General features: G+C 38.6%; 1 protein-coding gene and 1 long non-coding RNA gene across 12 annotated transcripts in view; one reads left to right on the top strand and one right to left on the bottom strand.

Moving 5' to 3' along the window:
• The window catches only part of LOC126375618 (uncharacterized), a 39,543-nt gene that overhangs the window by 8,778 nt on the left and 11,486 nt on the right, over window positions 1–19,279 (top strand). The gene's annotated exons all lie outside the window — the stretch shown is intronic.
• Window positions 2,328–19,279, bottom strand: part of LOC126375567 (helicostatins) — a 346,624-nt gene continuing 329,672 nt past the window's right edge. For 10 of the 11 annotated variants that reach the window (XM_050022562.1, XM_050022563.1, XM_050022564.1 and 7 more), the window contains 3 exons: window positions 5,048–5,326; window positions 3,716–3,843; window positions 2,329–3,262 (listed from right to left, as the gene is read on the bottom strand). In XM_050022562.1, coding sequence (XP_049878519.1) covers window positions 2,961–3,262; window positions 3,716–3,843; window positions 5,048–5,325 — 708 coding nt within the window. In that variant the 5' untranslated portion in view covers window position 5,326 and the 3' untranslated portion in view covers window positions 2,329–2,960. Of the gene's footprint in view, window positions 3,263–3,715; window positions 3,844–5,047; window positions 5,327–19,279 lie in introns of all 11 variants that reach the window. The other variant, XM_050022555.1, reaches the window with a different exon arrangement.

The following is a 19,279-nucleotide window of genomic DNA, read 5'->3' as shown; positions in this document are numbered from 1 at the left end:
ATGGGAGCCATCGGTACGGCAACGGACTGAAGGGGCAAGTCACTAGGACTGTAACCTGGAACCTGACAGAGGGCAGCAGTAACTGTCAGTACTCTTCAGAGGCGGAGGACAGAAGTCCTAGTACGGCTTTGAAATAGACTACTCTGGGCGCCATCCCAATCGCTTCAGACAGAGTACTGCGGGGCAGAAGGCAAGAGGAAAACCACTGCCCTATTTTTCCCTAAAAAAGTAGCATGAAGAATGTTACACCGACGATAGCGTGGCTCTGGAATTAGTGATGTCCTGTACGATAAAAAATCTAATTAGGTGATTTGTCATCATTATCACCAACTTATAATTTTTAATAGTCTCATCAAGGATGGACGGTTATTGAATTTGTAATCCATCGCGCAGCTTGTGGTTAAAGCCTTCCTCGCAATAAATCAATCATAGTTAAAGTTTCACTGAACTATGAATTTACGGCCAAACAATTCCCGGTTTTCACTAATACAGTTGCGTTGGCTCAAGTATTTATTAAGGATGGCGATACGGCTCACCACCTATGGTATAATAAAACAAGTTATGCTCAAAACTGACAGCTAACATTTCAAAGTTAGCCGCACTGACGTCATCTCACCCTCCGGTGTCATTTTGTAAAAAATAAATTATATATATAATGTTTTCAATTTACTTTGCAAGGATATTTCAAAGTTTTAGTAAAAGATTGGCCCCGATTCCTGCAGACACCGCCTAATTTTATTTTAGGTTATATCCGTCATTTTCGTATCCGTCGAAAAGGAAAGGGACGGATGATTCACAGCTCTTAATTTTAGAAAGAATGAGTAAATTAATGTGTCGGGTTATTGACTGACGTAAAATTTTTAGACGGTTGGTTTAGATTTGTGCTTAAAATTGACGTGTGTTCCATAAATTTTATGCTTGTCGATTACCCGTCCCTTTCCTTTTCGGCGGATAAGAAAAGGACAGATATAACTTAAAATAAAATTAGATGGTATTTACAGGAATTAGCACCATTATATATATATATGTGTCAAATGACAGTAATTAAGTACATTCGTCAGTAATTCGCTTAATTTTTAATAATAAAATTTAAGTCCTTAGAATGTTGGAGATACCATTTTAATGGTAACACTCATGTAACACTTACGTCATCAAAAGACTAGCAATGGCGGCTTTTCATACCTTGTTGTTTTATTATACCATGTCACCACTAGTGATGTGCCGGATCGTTAAAAATGTATATCCGCGGATACGGATCTGAATACGGATATTTAGTGTAAAGATCCGCGGATACGGATACGGATCTTTATTTTCTCATTCGATATTATTCGATTGGTGTCGGCGCCCTCGATTCTGAAACGATAATTGACGTCAGGCGGGACACGTTTTAACTTGCATTGCGTGGGTAGTACTTTTGTTTTGGTTATGGTAAAATAATCTGAATGGAATTTTATAGTTTTTTATTTAATAATTCTACTTAATCACCTGAAAAAGATCCGCGTGAAAAGTAACGGACACGGATACGGATACGGATTTTTCTTTTATCTCGGATATCCGCGGATACGGATACGGATATTTGGAACATCACTAGTCACCACCTATCACGTTGGTCTAACAGATCGCTCGGTGAGGTGTGGATACTTAGTTCATCTTGCGATGGATGTACTTCTGACTACCCCAATTGGGATATAGTCGTGAGCTTATAATATGTTACAATTTGCGGTGAATTAGCGGTGAGTTATAATATTAGTACCTACGTTATAATATGCAAGAGGATAAATAAGATACTTTTTACGAAATGTCTTTTATTATGACGTGACTTATTGTAAAGTTTCCGCATATGGCATTCACTACTTGGCCGGCCAAATGGAGAACGCAAATAGCTTTCACCTGTTACGAAATTTAAGACGGCAGGCCTGAGGGTGCTCAGTTGGGCGCGAACCTCGGCTCAGGGCGACTTCTGAGAGGATTATATTTGAAAGAAATTAACGACCCTACTGTACTGGGCCAATAGGTATATATTACAAAATATTTTTGAATTCTGATAAACTTTAGCTTGCAATATATTCTTTTTTATAGAAAAATAATTAGATCTGTAAAATAATTAAAAGTAAAAAGTAGGTAGGTAAGTAAGGTATTTATCGAACATTTTTAATTTTTTTATGTTTATTATTTTTATTTAGTTAGTCATTAGAAATAATATACTAGAAATAAATGCTCTTTATTTTATTATTTAATTTATTTAGAATCGTAACTCCATAACATTACAATCTTATGAACTTTTTATAAGTTAATTACTATGTTACTATCTTTTACATAAATAACTACATTTATAACAATAATTTACAGAATTCAACTTAAAATAATTATTAATTTTAATTTGACGTCGAGTTTCAGTGATTCAAAGGTCGATACAATTTGGATTTTTCATTTTTATTAAGATGGAAAATACTGTTATATATCATAAAAATATTTTGTTCTTTAGAATTACGATGTTTATCTACTTATACAGCTTAGAGAATGATTAATTTATTAACAGTCCGAGTTTTAGAGGAGTAAAATATAAACTTTGGAGAGAGCTAAAATAGAGTTAAGGGATTTATGGTTTAAAAAATATAAATTGTAAATAATAAATTCAGTAAATATAAAAAAAAGAGTTTAAAAAAGGAGTGAATTTGTGCATGATTGTCTTGTGAAAATTGGCTGGGTATTTCACAAGAGAATCCTTAATTAACTAAAGGTCTTAGTCGAAAATGTTTTGCAAAAGCACAGTAGAGGCGGAAGGAATAAAGACATGTTTTTATAAAGAACTGTGAGCGAGTCACACTTTGAATTAAAACAGCGCGAATTCTTTTCCCGTAGACGCTTTTTGCAGGGGACCAAAATAAAAAAACGGAATAACGGGAATTCGAAGTATTGTTCAACTTTAGCTCTCTCCGGGAAACACAAAAGTAAATGATTCAAACTCCGGTATTTTCGCTGTCGTCCAGATCATCCGCGGACCTCTTCCCAAGTCCAAAGTTAAACCGATGCATGTCCCGTTCCCGTTTTCCTAGGCCGAAGTTGAACTTGCTGCTTAGCCGTTTGCCAAGGCCAAAGTTGTAATTCCTAGCTCGTTTGCCCAGGCCAAAGTTGTACAGTGGTAGCCGTTTTCCTAAGCCGAAGTCGTATGCTCTCGCCCGCTTGTCTTCCGACAGTTCAACATCATCAGCGAAGCGCTTCCCCAAACCGAAGCTGTAGGGCCGAGCGCGTTTCTCGTACACTATAAAAGTAAGAAAGAAATGATTATCCTTCAAATCGTTTATCGTGTGGGTTGTGAGGTTGCTAATTCACCTCACAACTCTGGTCTCAGGGTTATTGAGCCGCCAAATGCCCCTGACGTGGCTCATGTAACGATTACTCACTTACATCAGTAAGTACCTGGTAACTGGGACCAACGACTTAACGTGCCTACCGAAGCACGCATCATCTTACTTTCGGACGATGAAGTGATCAGCCTGTAGTGTCCTAACCAAATAAGGGATCACATAGTGATTTTTGTGACATGTCCCCACCGGGATTCGAACCCGGAACCTCTGGATCGTGAGCCCAACGCTCAACCACTGGACCACGGAGGCCGTAGTATATAAAGTAACTCTCAGGGTTGATGTGGTCAGTCATTGCTCTCATAACTCACACGAGAGAAGTATATGTATTTTAAAAGCATAATACTGACCTGGCGAGTCATCGTACTGGTCGAAGAATTCAGCCAAGGCGTCTTGATCGATGTCGCTCGGGTACTGCTCTTCAGACTGCTCCTCGTCCACTGACCGCTTGCCGAGGCCGAAGGAGTACGGCCTTGACCTGGGGACAATATCGAAGTCAATGTCAAATAATACAGAGATACCCTTGTGGCGAACCTAACTAGTTGACTAGCTAGTTCCGCCCATATGCAACAGATGGCGCCACCATTCAATAATGCAGTCCTGAAACGCGCTATCGAAGTTTTCACAGCGTGACGCATATATACAACTTCCAATATACCACTGTAGGATCGTGGATCCCTAGTCACACTACCAACTTGTGGCTGGCGGGGTACTATTCTCTGTTTCGCAGCATATCCTCGATGCCAAACACTTGATCTATATATCCATAATGTCTTCCTTTCACACCTTTCACATGACTTATTGTAGATTGGCGGCAAATGGCATTAACTACTTGGCCGGACAATGGAGAGCGCTAAGGGCTCTCATCCGGTACCAAATTTAAGACAGGGACTGAGGGTGGCCCAGTCGGGCGCGACCCTTGGCTCAGGGCGTCGTCTGAGAGGAATATATTTGAAAGAATTAATCGATCCTAGTGGGTCGATAGCGATAAGCGCTGAATATGGGAAATCGTCGACCGCGTCGGCTGGGCTGGAGCTGATTGGCAGCCTCTATGGCTATGGTGGTCAGGGTCTCGTATATAATTACGTCCTTTGAGCGCCGATACTTTTCAGTACAGAATTCATAATATCCATCTTAAGATTTTGTGTCAAGAGTAATTGTAATTTTGAGTCTATGTAGTCAGAACCATTATCGATTCTCATAATTCTTCCTTTTGATGTCCTAAATCTTATTTACTATAAATTCTGTAATTACTTGTTTACGCTAATAATTAATTTTAGTACTTATCTAATTGGTATTATGTGACTCATATAAATGAGTTCTAACTTCACCGATACCTTATTTCGCATTGTTTGTGAACAATCAGTTTTGATAAATAAGGTGTACCTAATAATATATTTTTTCCCCAACAGCCTCCTTAGTCTAGTGGTTAGAGCGCTGGGTTCACGATCTAGAGGTCCGGGTTCGATTGCAGAGTGATCACCCGATTGCCCGAAAGTAAGAAGATCCGTTGCTTCGAAGAGCATGTTAAGATATCTGTCACCGCTCCTGTTTGCTTAAGTAAGTATTAGTCGTCACATGAGCCAGGTCAGGGGCCTTTAGCAGCTCAATAACTCTGATACCAGGGTTGATAAAGTCGGTCATTCATCTCACAACCCACACGAGAGAGAAGATCATCTTACCTCTTCCCCAATCCAAAGTTGTAGACAGGCAGCCTCTTATACTCCGAAACGTAGCTATACGCTCTCTTTCCAAGCCCGAAATCATAGTGCGGCGACCGTTTCTCTAGTGGCACGATGTGCATTGAGTCAGTTCTGTGCTCGGGGTCAGTTACGTGCAGGGGGTCAGTTTCGTGCGAATCACGCGCATCTCCTGGGTCACGTTCGTGCTGCAAACGCTCCGGGGCGCACAGGGCCGCGCCGATGACCAGGAAGCAGACGGGGATCGACATGTAGAACATTCTGGAACAAGGGAAAATATATTTAGTTGTTAAATCACAGAAGAGAGTGTGGCGAACCCAACTAGTTGACCAGCTAATTCCGCCAACATGCAACAGATGGCGCTACCATTTGATAACGCCTGAAACGCGCTATTAAAGTTTACTCAACGTGACGTATATACATAACTTCCATCATAACATTGTTGGATCGTCGATTCCTAGTCACATTACCAACTTGTGGCTAGCGTACTATGCTCTGTTCGGTACTACGATACCATCCTTTGGCGGTAGCACACCCTCGGTGCCAAAAGAGTATACCAACACCGGATAATGCAACAACCGACAGGATTTGTGGACCCAACAAGGTCCACATAATATCAGCGTAGTGGTTCACGCCGCGACTTGTGCTGAGTTAGGCCCTTTTATCTCAGGACGTCCACCACCACCTGACCGTGTTGTTTTTTTGTAATTGTTTTGTGATTTTTTTTAATGATGTCATTCTGTGTGTGTGTGGCGTTCTTTTGTAATAAAATATTTCTATTTTATACTAATGAGAATTTATACGTTTTATTGTTCGTTCTACATAATGTGTGATGTTCAAAGCGACAAGATCACGATCAAGATCACATTGCAGGCTGAATCACTTGGTTGTCCGAAAAAAATAAGATGATTCCGTGCTTCGGAAGGCACGTTAAGCCGTTGGTCCCGGGTTCTTCGTCCATATGCCGCACCAACCCGCCATTGAGACAGCGTGGTGGAGTATGCTCCATCCGGTTGATGGAGGGGAGGCCTGTGCTCAGTGGGACGTATATAGGCTGTTTATGTTTTTTTTCATGTCCAAAGCAAGTTGATTGAGTGATCACGTCGTCAGAATATGAAGATGGACGCTCGAAGCATGATGGGCTTACCTTATTTGCATTAAGACAAAAGTAACTGCAATATGTTTTCTGATGACTTGGCTTTATGTCTTTATGGACCACGGGGGATTACGTATGTCTCTTATAAGCCTAGTAATGTACATACAGGATGTTAGTGGGTGTTAGTAATGTATATACAGGGTGTTAGCGCTCCGGCCAAGTAGTTGGCTAATCTACAATAAGTTACGTCAAAAAAAAAGGTGTTAGTGACATCGTAACGAAAACTTTGAGGAATGATTCAGACCATGATTCTAAGTTGACATCAAATGGACTTTCCTGTCGTAAAATTATGGAACTGCAAATAATAAAAAAGACACTAAAGTCATGAATTTTCCGACAGGAAATTCTATTTGGTATTTGTTACGTATAATTTAGGTATTTGTTACGGTGTCACTAACAATCATACGCACTTGTTAGGCTACCTGTACATATTTGTACGGGATGTAAGTGACATCGTAACCAATACTGAGAGGGGTGGTTCAGCTCATTATTCTGATTTAATATCAAGTGGTATTTTCCATCGCAAAAGTATAGAATTGAAAAAAAATCATGAATTTTGTGACGGAAATTTTTTCCCTTGATATTAACTCAGAATGGTCTGAATTATTACCCCCGCAGTATTCGTTACGATGTCGCTAACAACCTGTACGTATACTTAGATATAGCTGACGAGATTGGGTGTATACTATACACCTCTGTCTACCCCTTCAGGGATGCAGGCGTGATGCTATGCTGTGTGATGTATACCACTTCTAGGCACCCAAACTTTAAACCAGCGAGCATGTATGAACATTTTATAGAATGGAAGAGGAGAAAGTTATGTGTCTTGAATATCCTCAGTGGTCCAGTGGTTAAGCGTGGGCCTCACGATCTGGTAGTTCTGGGTTCGAATCTCTGCGGGTGTCAGCACGTAAACAAAAATCCTTCAAACCACATGATATCCATGATCCAAACTTGAAGTCAAAGTCATAAAATCGAATTGAGTGGTTTTGAGCCTGAGCTTTTTTTTTTAATTTATTTGAACCATAAAATTATACATTTTTGCACATAACATTCTCTCGCCAAACTGACACCAGTTTGTTGGCGAGTACGCTCTAGCAATGTTTGACTATACTATGTATGGTATCTATATACCATATTTTATCTCTTGGTTACAACATATGTATCACACATTACGATGATATTTTAAATTCAAGCAGTGCTTTTACTATTTAATTTAATTGCTTGTTTTGGCAGTTCGGGTATTTTCCTTAGAATAGCTAGGATTCAAATCCGTGACACTCGAAGTAAGTCCAGCATTCTCCGCACAACGCCGTCACGTTCGTACTTTTTAATTTGACTTAAATCTTAAGAACTTCCTCAATTTGATCACGGCATTTTTCCTCTACCATTAACTTCCGCACATAAATCTGTTTTGTTGATCTTCTTTAATTTATTCTCCTTAAATCTAAATGTGTCAAAATTAGTTTGATTTCCGCAATTCCCGAAATGTTTTTCGTGTTCTCATTTGATATACAAGCAAGGATGTTTCAAATCATTACTTCGGCTTTTTATACATAAATTGATAAAGAGGGTGTTGATGTTGAAAGCAGATGCTTGTTGTTGTTATGCTAAGTATTGGGGCTTATTGGAGTGAAGGAAAATCCATCTTCATAATGTTTATTGCAAAAGGAAGGTTGATAACGGCTTATTTATTTATTTATTTATTTATTTATTTATTTATTTATTTATTTATTTATTTATTTATTTATTTATTTATTTATTTATTTATTTATTTATTTATTTATTTATTTATTTATTTATTAACAGTACACATATTGTAAAGTTATGAAATGCAAGTCTTAAATTAGTTTTTGTATATGTGTGTTTGAGAAGCTCGGTGGCGCAGCGGTAAACGCGCTCGGTCTGCGATTGTTGAAGTTAAGCAACTTTCGCAAAGGCCGGCATAGGATGGGTGACCACAAATAAAAAGTTTTCATCTCGAGCTCCTCCGTGCTTCGGAAGGCACGTTAAACCGTTGGTCCCGGCTGCATTAGCAGTCGTTAATAACCACCAATACGCACTGGGCCAGCGTGGTGGTTTAAGGCCCGATCTCCCTATCCATCCATAGGGAAGGCCCGTGCCCCAGCAGTGGGGACGTTAATGGGCTGGTGATGATGATAATTATGTGCCCCAATTACAGGTACACACAGCATTCATAATTACAACAACAAAACTTATATATTTAGGTGTATATAATTATATATAAATAAATATATATAAAACTTAAACAGAAATTAACTTCTAAATTAAAACAGCCATAAATCTTCTTAGCAAACATAAAGAGTTTAACTTATTTGTTATACAGGGTAGTGACATCGTAACGAATACTCAGGGGAATGATTCAGACCATGATTCTGAGTTAATATCAAGTGGAGTTTTCCGTCGACTTTTATGTATGTGACAAGTAATAGTAATTAAATGCATTAGTCAGTCTCTAACAGCCTCCGTGGTCTAGTGGTTAGAGCGTTAGGCTCACGATTTGGAGGTCCGGGCTCGATTCCCGATGGGGACAGTGTCGAAATTACTTTGTGAGACTGTCCTTTGTTTGGTAAGGACTTTTCAGGCTGGAATCACCTGACTGTCCGAAAAAGTAAGATGATTCCGTGATTCCGAAGGCACGTTAAGCCGTTGGTCCCGGCTATTAGCCGCAGAAACACCTCTACGAACCCGCATTGGAGCAGCGTGGGCAGTGGGGTATGCTCCATGCCCCCTCCGGTTGATTGAGGGGAGGCCTGTGCCCAGCAGTGGGACGTATATAGGCTGTTTATGTATGTGTGTATGCATTAGTCAGTAATTCACTTAATTTTCAATAGTAAAATTTAGGTCCTTGGAATGTTGCAGATACCAATTTAATGGTAACACAGTTGAACACTTACGTCATCAAAGCGCTAGCAATGGCGGCTTGTCATAGGATTGAGCATACCTGGGGGGTTAAAATGGCCATATCGAAGCAATTCATCTAAGAAAGCAATATTACTATTTGAAACTTGTTTGCATTGCGCACTTACTTTCATATGCGCAAATTACATATTGCTTTCTTAGATGAATTGCTTCGATGTGGCTATTTATCCCCCCTGGTCTTATACCATAGAGATAAGGATAAGCAACCCACCCAACGGACTTTATTAATAAAAAAAGATTGAAATTATTTTAAACAGATGGAATATAAAATTTGTTCAAGCAAGATAACAATGTGGGTGGTCCCAAACAATGGACCCCTGTGCATGGTCAACGATGATTTCTATTCATGAAAGTTCACAACGGTCCCTAATAAAAGGTAGCCCTACTCGAGATAATATTTTTCATACTGTTTTACATAAACCCACGCCTAATGCGGTGGACACACGGAATAAAAGAAAGAGGTCCGAAGGGCCAAGTGAGCGCAAAACGCGCGCCATACAAGTATGAGCAAGTTCATACTTCAAGTTAGTACTCCACTCGTCCGCAAACTTTACGACGCACGGAGCTCCGCGATAGTATATTAAAATGTCCTGCACATCTCCACTTAAACCTAGCGATCAGCCTGTAATGTCCTAAGCAAACTAGGGATCACAAAGTAATTTTTGTGATATTTCTCCACTGGGATTCGAACCCGGACCTCCGGATCGTGAGCCTAACGCTCAACCACTGGACCACGGAAGCCGTTCCCGTTGCAGTAGACAGACACCACGGAATTTCTTGCTTCGATCCTGGCACATCTCTTTCATTCCTTCTGTTCTCATCAAAGACTATAGAAATCAAAGTTTATGGAAAACTTTCTTAAATACACTGCAGAAGTTGGATAAAATTTAATACAAAGGTGGCGCGCCCCTATGACAGAGAAGTACCTACTACCAACTTGGTTAGCCGTGAAACTTTGGAATGTCGTGTAGTTTGATGTTCATTCAAGTATCATATAATATTGTCCAAAATACTATTAGGAGTGATCATGCCTGCGCATTGTCTACATCTGAGGAGGGCCGGAAGGCGGTGCACCAAAGTAACGAATGGCTTACCATAATTAATCGTCTTATGGCTAACCATAACAATCTACATGAACTTAACTGTAGACTTTATGATTCTCACACTTTGTTTGTTTGTTTCTTTTTTTTTGACGTGACTTATTGTAGATTTGCCGCAGATGGCATTAACTACTTGGCCGGACAAATGGGGAGCGCTGAAGGCTCTCACCCGGTACAACGTTTAAGACAACAGGCCTGAGGGTGCCCAGTTGGGCGCGAAGCTCGGCTCAGGGCGTCGTCTGGGAGGAAAATATTTGAAAGAATTAATCGACCCTAGTGGGTCGATAGTTTGTTTGTTTCAAACTTGTGTTGTTTAAGCTTCTGCGTTGTGTCTTTTGTTTTACAGTCTGTTTATAAAAACTCATGAAGGTATTTTTTTCAGTTCCGCGGCCATTTTATGAAAAGTTTGAATGGATAAATGTTGTAATCTTGCTTATTTACATTGTTAAGTCCGAAATATGAGGAATACACTTCTCATCAAAAAAATCGAAACACCTTGCAAGTTTACGTTTTGTCAGGATTATCAGAAAAATGTGTACATTTAGGAATAAATGTTAAATGTCGTTTAATAGTGAGTAATATGAGCTTATCAAATCTTAATGTTAATGTTCTAAATTTAAATGAATTTTTCATAGGTTTCGTATTTTGTTAAATGAGTCATTTTTATTCCGTATGGAGTATAAAGGAAATGGATAAAACAACACACGTAAATGAAAAACAAAGCTAAAAAACGTTTATTTAATAACTTGTATTCCCTCCCCGAGCTCTAATTACTGCTTCCATACGGTTCTTCATCGATCGGATGAGAGTCACGATCACATGCTGTGGTATATTGTCCCATTCCTCTTGGATTGCATCTTGCAGCTGGCTAAGTGTTTCTGGGGCAGGATCTCTTGCTCGAATTCGTCTCTTTAATTCATCCCACAGATGTTCAATGGGATTCATGTCCGGGCTTCTTGCTGGCCATTCCATAATAGAGATATCGACTTCGTTAAGATAATCTCGTACGACGCCCGCGGTGTGAGCCCTAGCATTGTCGTGCATGAATATGAAGCCGTTGCCAATAAAATGTGCATAGGGCATCACATGAGGCTCGAGACACTCTTCGACGTACCGATGACAGTTTAGTGCAGGCAGACGTGGCCCAGACACGAAAGCAAGCTCTGTCTTACCGTCGGCGCTGATTCCTCCTGTTGGAAACACCAACATTACCAACGTAATTTTGGCTGTCAATTTGACAACCAACTTCCTTTTTTATATAGCTGTCACAATTTTTTTATAATATAATTCGCCATATTTGATTTATCGAACATCGTTCGCATTGTACTAAAATTTACTTATAAAATTATAGTTGAAAGTGCTACTAACAAATCGTGGTTTTCTTCCATCGTACTTCCACCACACACCAGCCCTTCAGCCCAACAGAAGTTCTACATGGTCCTTCGAGCGAAAACAAGGAAATACGAACCGAAGAAATCCAGTGTGCAGTCGTGGACAACGCCCTTTTGTTCTGTGCAGTATTTGGTACCTAAATATACGCCAGGCTTAAGCTACATCCGCCACAACGCCACAGATCGATTTGTTCTACAGAGTGCAGTGTGTAATATTTGGTTTGAGTACGACTACATTTCATATACGAGGGGCGAGTGCAAGTCATAAATATTATCCGCCCGCCTGCAAAAAACTTGTCGATTTTACCTACCAAAACACAGAAGAACGCAAGGTATCAGTGTTTTTATTGCAAACTTCAACAAATTACGTCTTTTATCAAGCTCATCAACAGGTTTGGAATCCATCAATCAACATCAAATTTCGCAGTCACGTAAGGCTCAATACAATTTATTCTTTGCCGTTTGCCGACCCTGCCTTTTAAAACGTCAAACTACATACTTGAATTTGCCGCCGACGGAACAAGTGTCAATTGAAATTTTCCGGCGAATCACGTGTTATGACGCGTTGCTGCATGACGCCCGTCCACCAATTAGCAAGCAGAATTGCGCATATCAGCCTACCCGGAAAGAATTTCCATTTTATTAGCCGACGCGCAAAGGAAATTCTGTACCGTCGGTGAAAAGTAATACAAGTCCAAAATTCAAGTTTTGAGAAAATCGAGTTTAAAGTTAAAAAAAATCTAGCTCGCGACTTATAAGGAATAATGGTACAGAAGTTAGATGTGTCGATAGGTGATGATGGAAGGTTTCTTTTCTAATATTTAGTTATATTTAGAACCTAAACAGAAATGGTAGAGGATCAAAATAAATTACATGTATCAGTTGACACCAACTTTTATACTGTGTAAATTGATACAAGTCTACTTATACCTTTTTACACACATAACTATACAAAAGTCATCGTTGATATATCTGTACCGTCGGTGAAAAGTAATACAACTTGAGTTGTATCACTTTTGAGTTATTAGCACACACTTCATGTTCAAGAAATTCTCTTTCTTTCTGTCTAATTCTCGTAACTGTAGCTATTATAAATACGGAGATAATTTTTGTGTTTAGTGATATAAGTACTGTTTGTGAAGGATTCATGCTGTTATAACACGTGTAACATAATTCATCTTAACTTGCATTAAAGTGAAATGAAGATTTTCACTAAATATTTTGGTGTAAGTAAATGCAACTCAACATATATTAAAATACACGCAATCCTTGAATTCTCACAGTCCGTGTTTAATAATATAATTTTAGTTGTAACATCAAACACCAAATTTATATTTTCGTGAAAAGTAATATAAATTAATATATATCAAAATATTTCTGAAAATACGATCTTAGATATCAATTACGTGTCGTGTATAATGATACATACAAGTTCGATTCCATGCGCCACCAGTATGTATCCTAGGGTGACCTCCGCATAAACCTGTCTATGGGAAGACATTTTGTCTAGAGCCACAGCAAACCATATCTGATCCGCATTGCGAATGGGTATAGGTTAAGTTAGTACTTCAGACCAAACCGTGTTTTTTCTCTTTCTGCTATAGCCACCTTGTAGTACTTAATTACAGTACCTCAATAAGTTGTGGGTCCTGATCATGGCGTCGTTATCACCATAGCAGGGTTAGTCAAAAGGTATTTGAGATTTGTCATAACTGTCGTTAGTCTCCTTCCCTTAGCTCGAAGCATAGCTGTTTTACATAGTTTTCTTGATTACATGCAGGTTAAGTGGTGGCAGATTGAACGCTGCCTTCATTGCTAAGGAGGTTGTAGACGTGAAATAATGGCTCCAAATATTATCGAGCTCCAATTAATATGCAAGCCATTCAATACACGCTGGTTAGATCTTTTATGCAAGCGCCGGTAGTGGTATTTTTGAACCTACACAGCCGTAGATGACAGCTCGGCATCGGCAGCATCGGGATCTGCCACATCTTCTCAAGAGAAGATTACCAGTTTCTCAAACACGTTGAATGGTGTAAATTTGTCGAGCTTCCTCATTTTTATAAAGGGAATAACTGCTCTGAGCTCTTGAGCACCACCAGTAATATTTTTTTTCTGTATTTTGATTACATAAGAGAGAATTACGCACAGGACTGTGAAAAATGGAAAGAGGAAGGGAAGGCCTTTGCCCAGCAGTGGGATCTTGTAGGATAGATTAGATTAGAATAAATAATTGGCAACACCATGGGCACAACCCCTTAATTAATCGAGTATTCATTGAGTCAAGTTAGGGGCCTATGGCGGCTCAGTTATAACCCTGACACCAGGGTTGATGGGGTTGGTAATTCACCTCACAATCCACACGATAGAAGAAGAAGAAGATGGGACATTTCCCTATACATGTTGTGCCGACCCCACCTAGAGTGAGATAAGGGCAGGAGGATGATGATGATATAGTGGGAAGTTTGCCCACTTCACAATAGTGGTCCATACGCGAGGATACGCGGAAAGTCCCCCACGTGTGCTTACGTGTAGAGTTTTGCGGAAACGAGCGCATTTAGCTTAACCATAACAGACCATGGTCCATGGTGGTCATGGTCATGGTCTGAGGATAGCCCTGTGTAACCTATAGGTTTGGAGGTGAACCAATGATCTTCATTTTCACTACCTATTCTTATCGTCAACATTGATTCGACTCCGTTTATCGTTCTGTCAATGTTGCGGGCTACCATTAGACCGGGAATTTTGATAATTCGAAATATCGAATTTTACTTTACTTTAGGGGATTTTGATTGTAGAATGAGTTGTGATCTTTTAAATAGTTTCAGCAAGAAAGAAGTAACACTTACCGGTTTGTGTGATTTTGGTTTAAAAGTACGTAGGTACATCACCTTTATCTCCAGGCCATACTGCCAGGCTAGCTCGAAACATTCCTAATGACCAGTCTTAATAATATATGATTCCTCTTACCTTCATTTGTTAGGGGTGGAAATATTATCATAATTGAATTTGTAAGATTTTGACTGCAAAAATGAACCAAAAGTGGTTTTGATTAGGGGCGTAGTGTAGTGGACAAAATGTGTTTGTAGTGGGCAGCAGTGGTGGTTTTGACCGGTTATTTATGAGTTTTGAGAGTAAAATCATAACAAAAATATATTATTATCGCCACCTTACACTATATATACGCGTACTATCTTTATATGTATTTATTTATTAGAAATTCGTAAAAACATGTATCATTTTACACAATAAAACCGAAAAAATAAGTCATGTTAAACCACTTGACACAAATTCGTTATAGCTTATAGTTTGTGTCAATTGATATAAGTTACGTTTCTTTACTTTTTAAAGAAAATAAATAGAATTTTGCCTTTCTACAACATTATGAAATAAACTTTCTTCCAAGACATTTTGTTTTTTGTAGAATAAGACTGTAAAATTAATAATTGAAATATGATAAATCAACGATGACTTTTGTATAGTTATGTGTGTAAAAAGGTATAAGTAGACTTGTATCAATTTACACAGTAAAAAAGTTGGTGTCAACTGATACATGTAATTTATTTTGATCCTCTACCATTTCTGTTTAGGTTCTAAATATAACTAAATATTAGAAAAGAAACCTTCCATCATCACCTATCGACACATCTAACTTCTGTTCCATTATTCCTTATAAGTCGCGAGCTAGAATGTTTTTAACTTTAAACTCGATTTTCTCAAAACTTGAATTTTGGACTTGTATTACTTTTCACCGACGGTACAGATATCATATTTCAATTATTAATTTGACAGTCTTATTCTACAAAAAACAAAATGTCTTGGAAGAAAGTTTATTTTATAATGTTGTAGAAAGGCAAAATTCTATTTATTTTCTTTAAAAAGTAAAGAAACGTAACTTATATCAATTGACACAAACGATAAACTATAACGAATTTGTGTCAAGTGGTTTAACATGACTTATTTTTTCGGTTTTATTGTGTAAAATGATACATGTTTTTACGAATTTCTAATAATAAATACATATAAAGATGGTGCACGTATATATAGTGTAAGGTGGCGATAATAAGATATTTTTGTTATGATTTTACTCTCAAAACTCATAAATAACCGGTCAAAACCACCACTGCTGCCCACTACAAACACATTTTGTCCACTACACTACGCCCCTAATCAAAACCACTTTTGGTTCATTTTTGCAGTCAAAATCTTACAAATTCAATTATGATAATATTTCCACCCCTAACAAATGAAGGTAAGAGGAATCATATTAAGACTGGTCATTAGGAATGTTTCGGGCTAGCCTGGCAGTATGGCCTGGAGATAAAGGTGATGTACCTACGTACTTTTAAACCAAAATCACACAAACCGGTAAGTGTTACTTCTTTCTTGCTGAAACTATTTAAAAGATTACAACTCATTCCACAATCAAAATCCCCTAAAGTAAAGTAAAATTCGATATTTTGAATTATCAAAATTCCCGGTCTAATGGTAGCCCACAACATTGACAGAACGATAAACGGAGTCGAATCAATGTTGACGATAAGAATAGGTAGTGAAAATGAAGATCATTGGTTCACCTCCAAACCTATAGATTACACAGGGCTATCCTCAGACCATGACCATGACCACCATGGACCATGGTCTGTTATGGTTAAGCTAAATGAGCTCGTTTCCGCAAAACTCTACACGTAAGCACACGTGGGGGACTTTCCGCGTATCCTTGCGTATGGACCACTATTGTGAAGTGGGCAAACTTCCCACTATATCATCATCATCTTCCTGCCCTTATCTCACTCTAGGTGGGGTCGGCACAACATGTACGGGCAAATGTCCCATCTTCTTCTTCTTCTATCGTGTGGATTGTGAGGTGAATTACCAACCCCATCAACCCTGGTGTCAGGGTTATAACTGAGCCGCCATAGGCCCCTGACTTGACTCAATGAATACTCGAATGTCCCATATGTAATGTTATTTTAATGGGCTCAGTTTTCCGCATAAACGCAAGTGGTCCATTATGCGTGCTTTTATTGACTATGTAAGCCAACTAACTCCTTTCAGAAGCTCAAATACCTCCTGAGATTTTTACAAAATTTGTGACCTGGTTTAATTAAGGGGTTGTGCCCGTGGTGTTGCCAATTATTTATTCTAATCTAATCTATCCTACAAGATCCCACTGCTGGGCAAAGGCCTCCCCTTCCTCTTTCCATTTTTCACAGTCCTGTGCGTAATTCTCTCTTATGTAATCAAAATACAGAAAAAAAATATTACTGGTGGTGCTCAAGAGTTCAGAGCAGTTATTCCCTTTATAAAAATGAGGAAGCTCGACAAATTTACACCATTCAACGTGTTTGAGAAACTGGTAATCTTCTCTTGAGAAGATGTGGCAGATCCCGATGCTGCCGATGCCGAGCTGTCATCTACGGCTGTGTAGTTTCAAAAATACCACTACCGGCGCTTGCATAAAAAATCAAACCAGCGTGTATTGAATGTCTTGCATATTAATTGGAGCTCGATAATATTTGGAGCCATTATTTCACGTCTACAACCTCCTTAGCAATGAAGGCAGCGTTCAATCTGCTACCGCTTAACCTTCATGTAATCAAGAAAACTATGTAAAACAGCTATGCTTCGAGCTAAGGGAAGGAGACTAACGACAGTTATGACAAATCTCAAATACCTCTTGACTAACCCTGCCATGGTGATAACGACGCCATGATCAGGACCCACAACTTATTGAGGTACTGTAATTAAGTACTACAAGGTGGCTATAGCAGAAAGAGAAAAAAAACACGGTTTGGTACTAACTTAACCTATACCCATTCGCAATGCGGATCAGATATGGTTTGCTGTGGCTCTAGACAAAATGTCTTTCCATGGACAGGTTTATGCGGAGGTCACCCTAGGATACACACTGGTGGCGCATAGAATCGAACTTGTATGTATCATTATACACGACACGTTATTGATATCTAAGATCGTATTTTCAAAAATATTTTGATATATATTAATTTATATTACTTTTCACGAAAAAATAAATTTGGTGTTTGATGTTACAACTAAAATTATATCATTAAACACGGACTGTGAGAATTCAAGGATTGCGTGTATTTTAATGTATGTTGAGTTGCATTTACTTACACCAAAATATTTAGTGATAATCTTCATTTCACTTTAATGCAAGTTAAGATGAATTATGTTACACGTGTTATAACAGCATGAATCCTTCACAAACAGTACTTATATCACTAAACACAAAAATCTGTACCGTCGGTGAAAAGTAATACAACTCGAGTTGTATCACTTTTGAGTTATTAGCACACACTTCATGTTCAAAAAATTCTCTTTCTTTCTGTCTAATTCTCGTAACTGTAGCTATTATAAATACGGAGATATTTTTTGTGTCTAGTGATATAAGTACTGTTTGTGAAGGATTCATGCTGTTATAACACGTGTAACATAATTCATCTTAACTTGCATTAAAGTGAAATGAAGATTTTCACTAAATATTTTGGTGTAAGTAAATGCAACTCAACATATATTAAAATACACGCAATCCTTGAATTCTCACAGTCCGTGTTTAATGATATAATTTTAGTTGTAACATCAAACACCAAATTTATTTTTTCGTGAAAAGTAATATAAATTAATATATATCAAAATATTTCAGAAAATGCGATCTTAGATATCAATAACGTGTCGTGTATAATGATACATACAAGTTCGATTCCATGCGCCACCAGTGTGTATCCTAGGGTGACCTCCGCATAAACCTGTCTATGGGAAAACATTTTGTCTAGAACCACAGCAAACCATATCTGATCCGCATTGCGAATGGGTATAGATACTACAGAATGAGTACTTCAGACCAAACCGTGTTTTTTCTCTTTCTGCTATAACCACCTTGTAGTACTTAATTACAGTACCTCAATAAGTTGTGGGTCCTGATCATGGCGTCGTTATCACCATGGCAGGGTTAGTCAAGAGGCATTTGAGATTAACTGTCGTTAGTCTCCTTCCCTTAGCTCGAAGCATAGCTGTTTTACATAGTTTTCTTGATTACATGCAGGTTAAGCGGTGGCAGATTGAACGCTGCCTTCATTGCTAAGGAGGTTGTAGACGTGAAATAATGGCTCCAAATATTATCGAGCTCCAATTAACATGCAAGCCATTCAATACACGCTGGTTAGATATTTTATGCAAGCGCCGGTAGTGGTATTTTTGAACCTACACAGCCGTAGATGACAGCTCGGCATCGGCAGCATCGGGATCTGCCACATCTTCTCAAGAGAAGATTACCAGTTTCTCAAACACGTTGAATGGTGTAAATTTGTCGAGCTTCCTCATTTTTATAAAGGGAATAACTGCTCTGAACTCTTGAGCACCACAAGTAATATTTGTTTTCTGTATTTTGATTACATAAGAGAGAATTACGCACAGGACTGTGAAAAATGGAAAGAGGAAGGGGAGGCCTTTGCCCAGCAGTGGGATCTTGTAGGATAGATTAGATTAGAATAAATAATTGGCAACACTACGGGCACAACCCCTTAATTAAACCAGGTCACAAAGTTTGTAAAAATCCCAGGAGGTATTTGAGCTTCTGAAAGGAGTTAGTTGGCTTACATAG

The sequence above is a fragment of the Pectinophora gossypiella genome, chromosome 19 (genome assembly GCF_024362695.1).
Source record: "Pectinophora gossypiella chromosome 19, ilPecGoss1.1, whole genome shotgun sequence".
Lineage (NCBI taxonomy): Eukaryota > Metazoa > Arthropoda > Insecta > Lepidoptera > Gelechiidae > Pectinophora > Pectinophora gossypiella.
The sequence above is the reverse complement of the archived record's forward strand: the minus strand, read 5'-3'. Positions and strand labels throughout refer to the sequence as shown.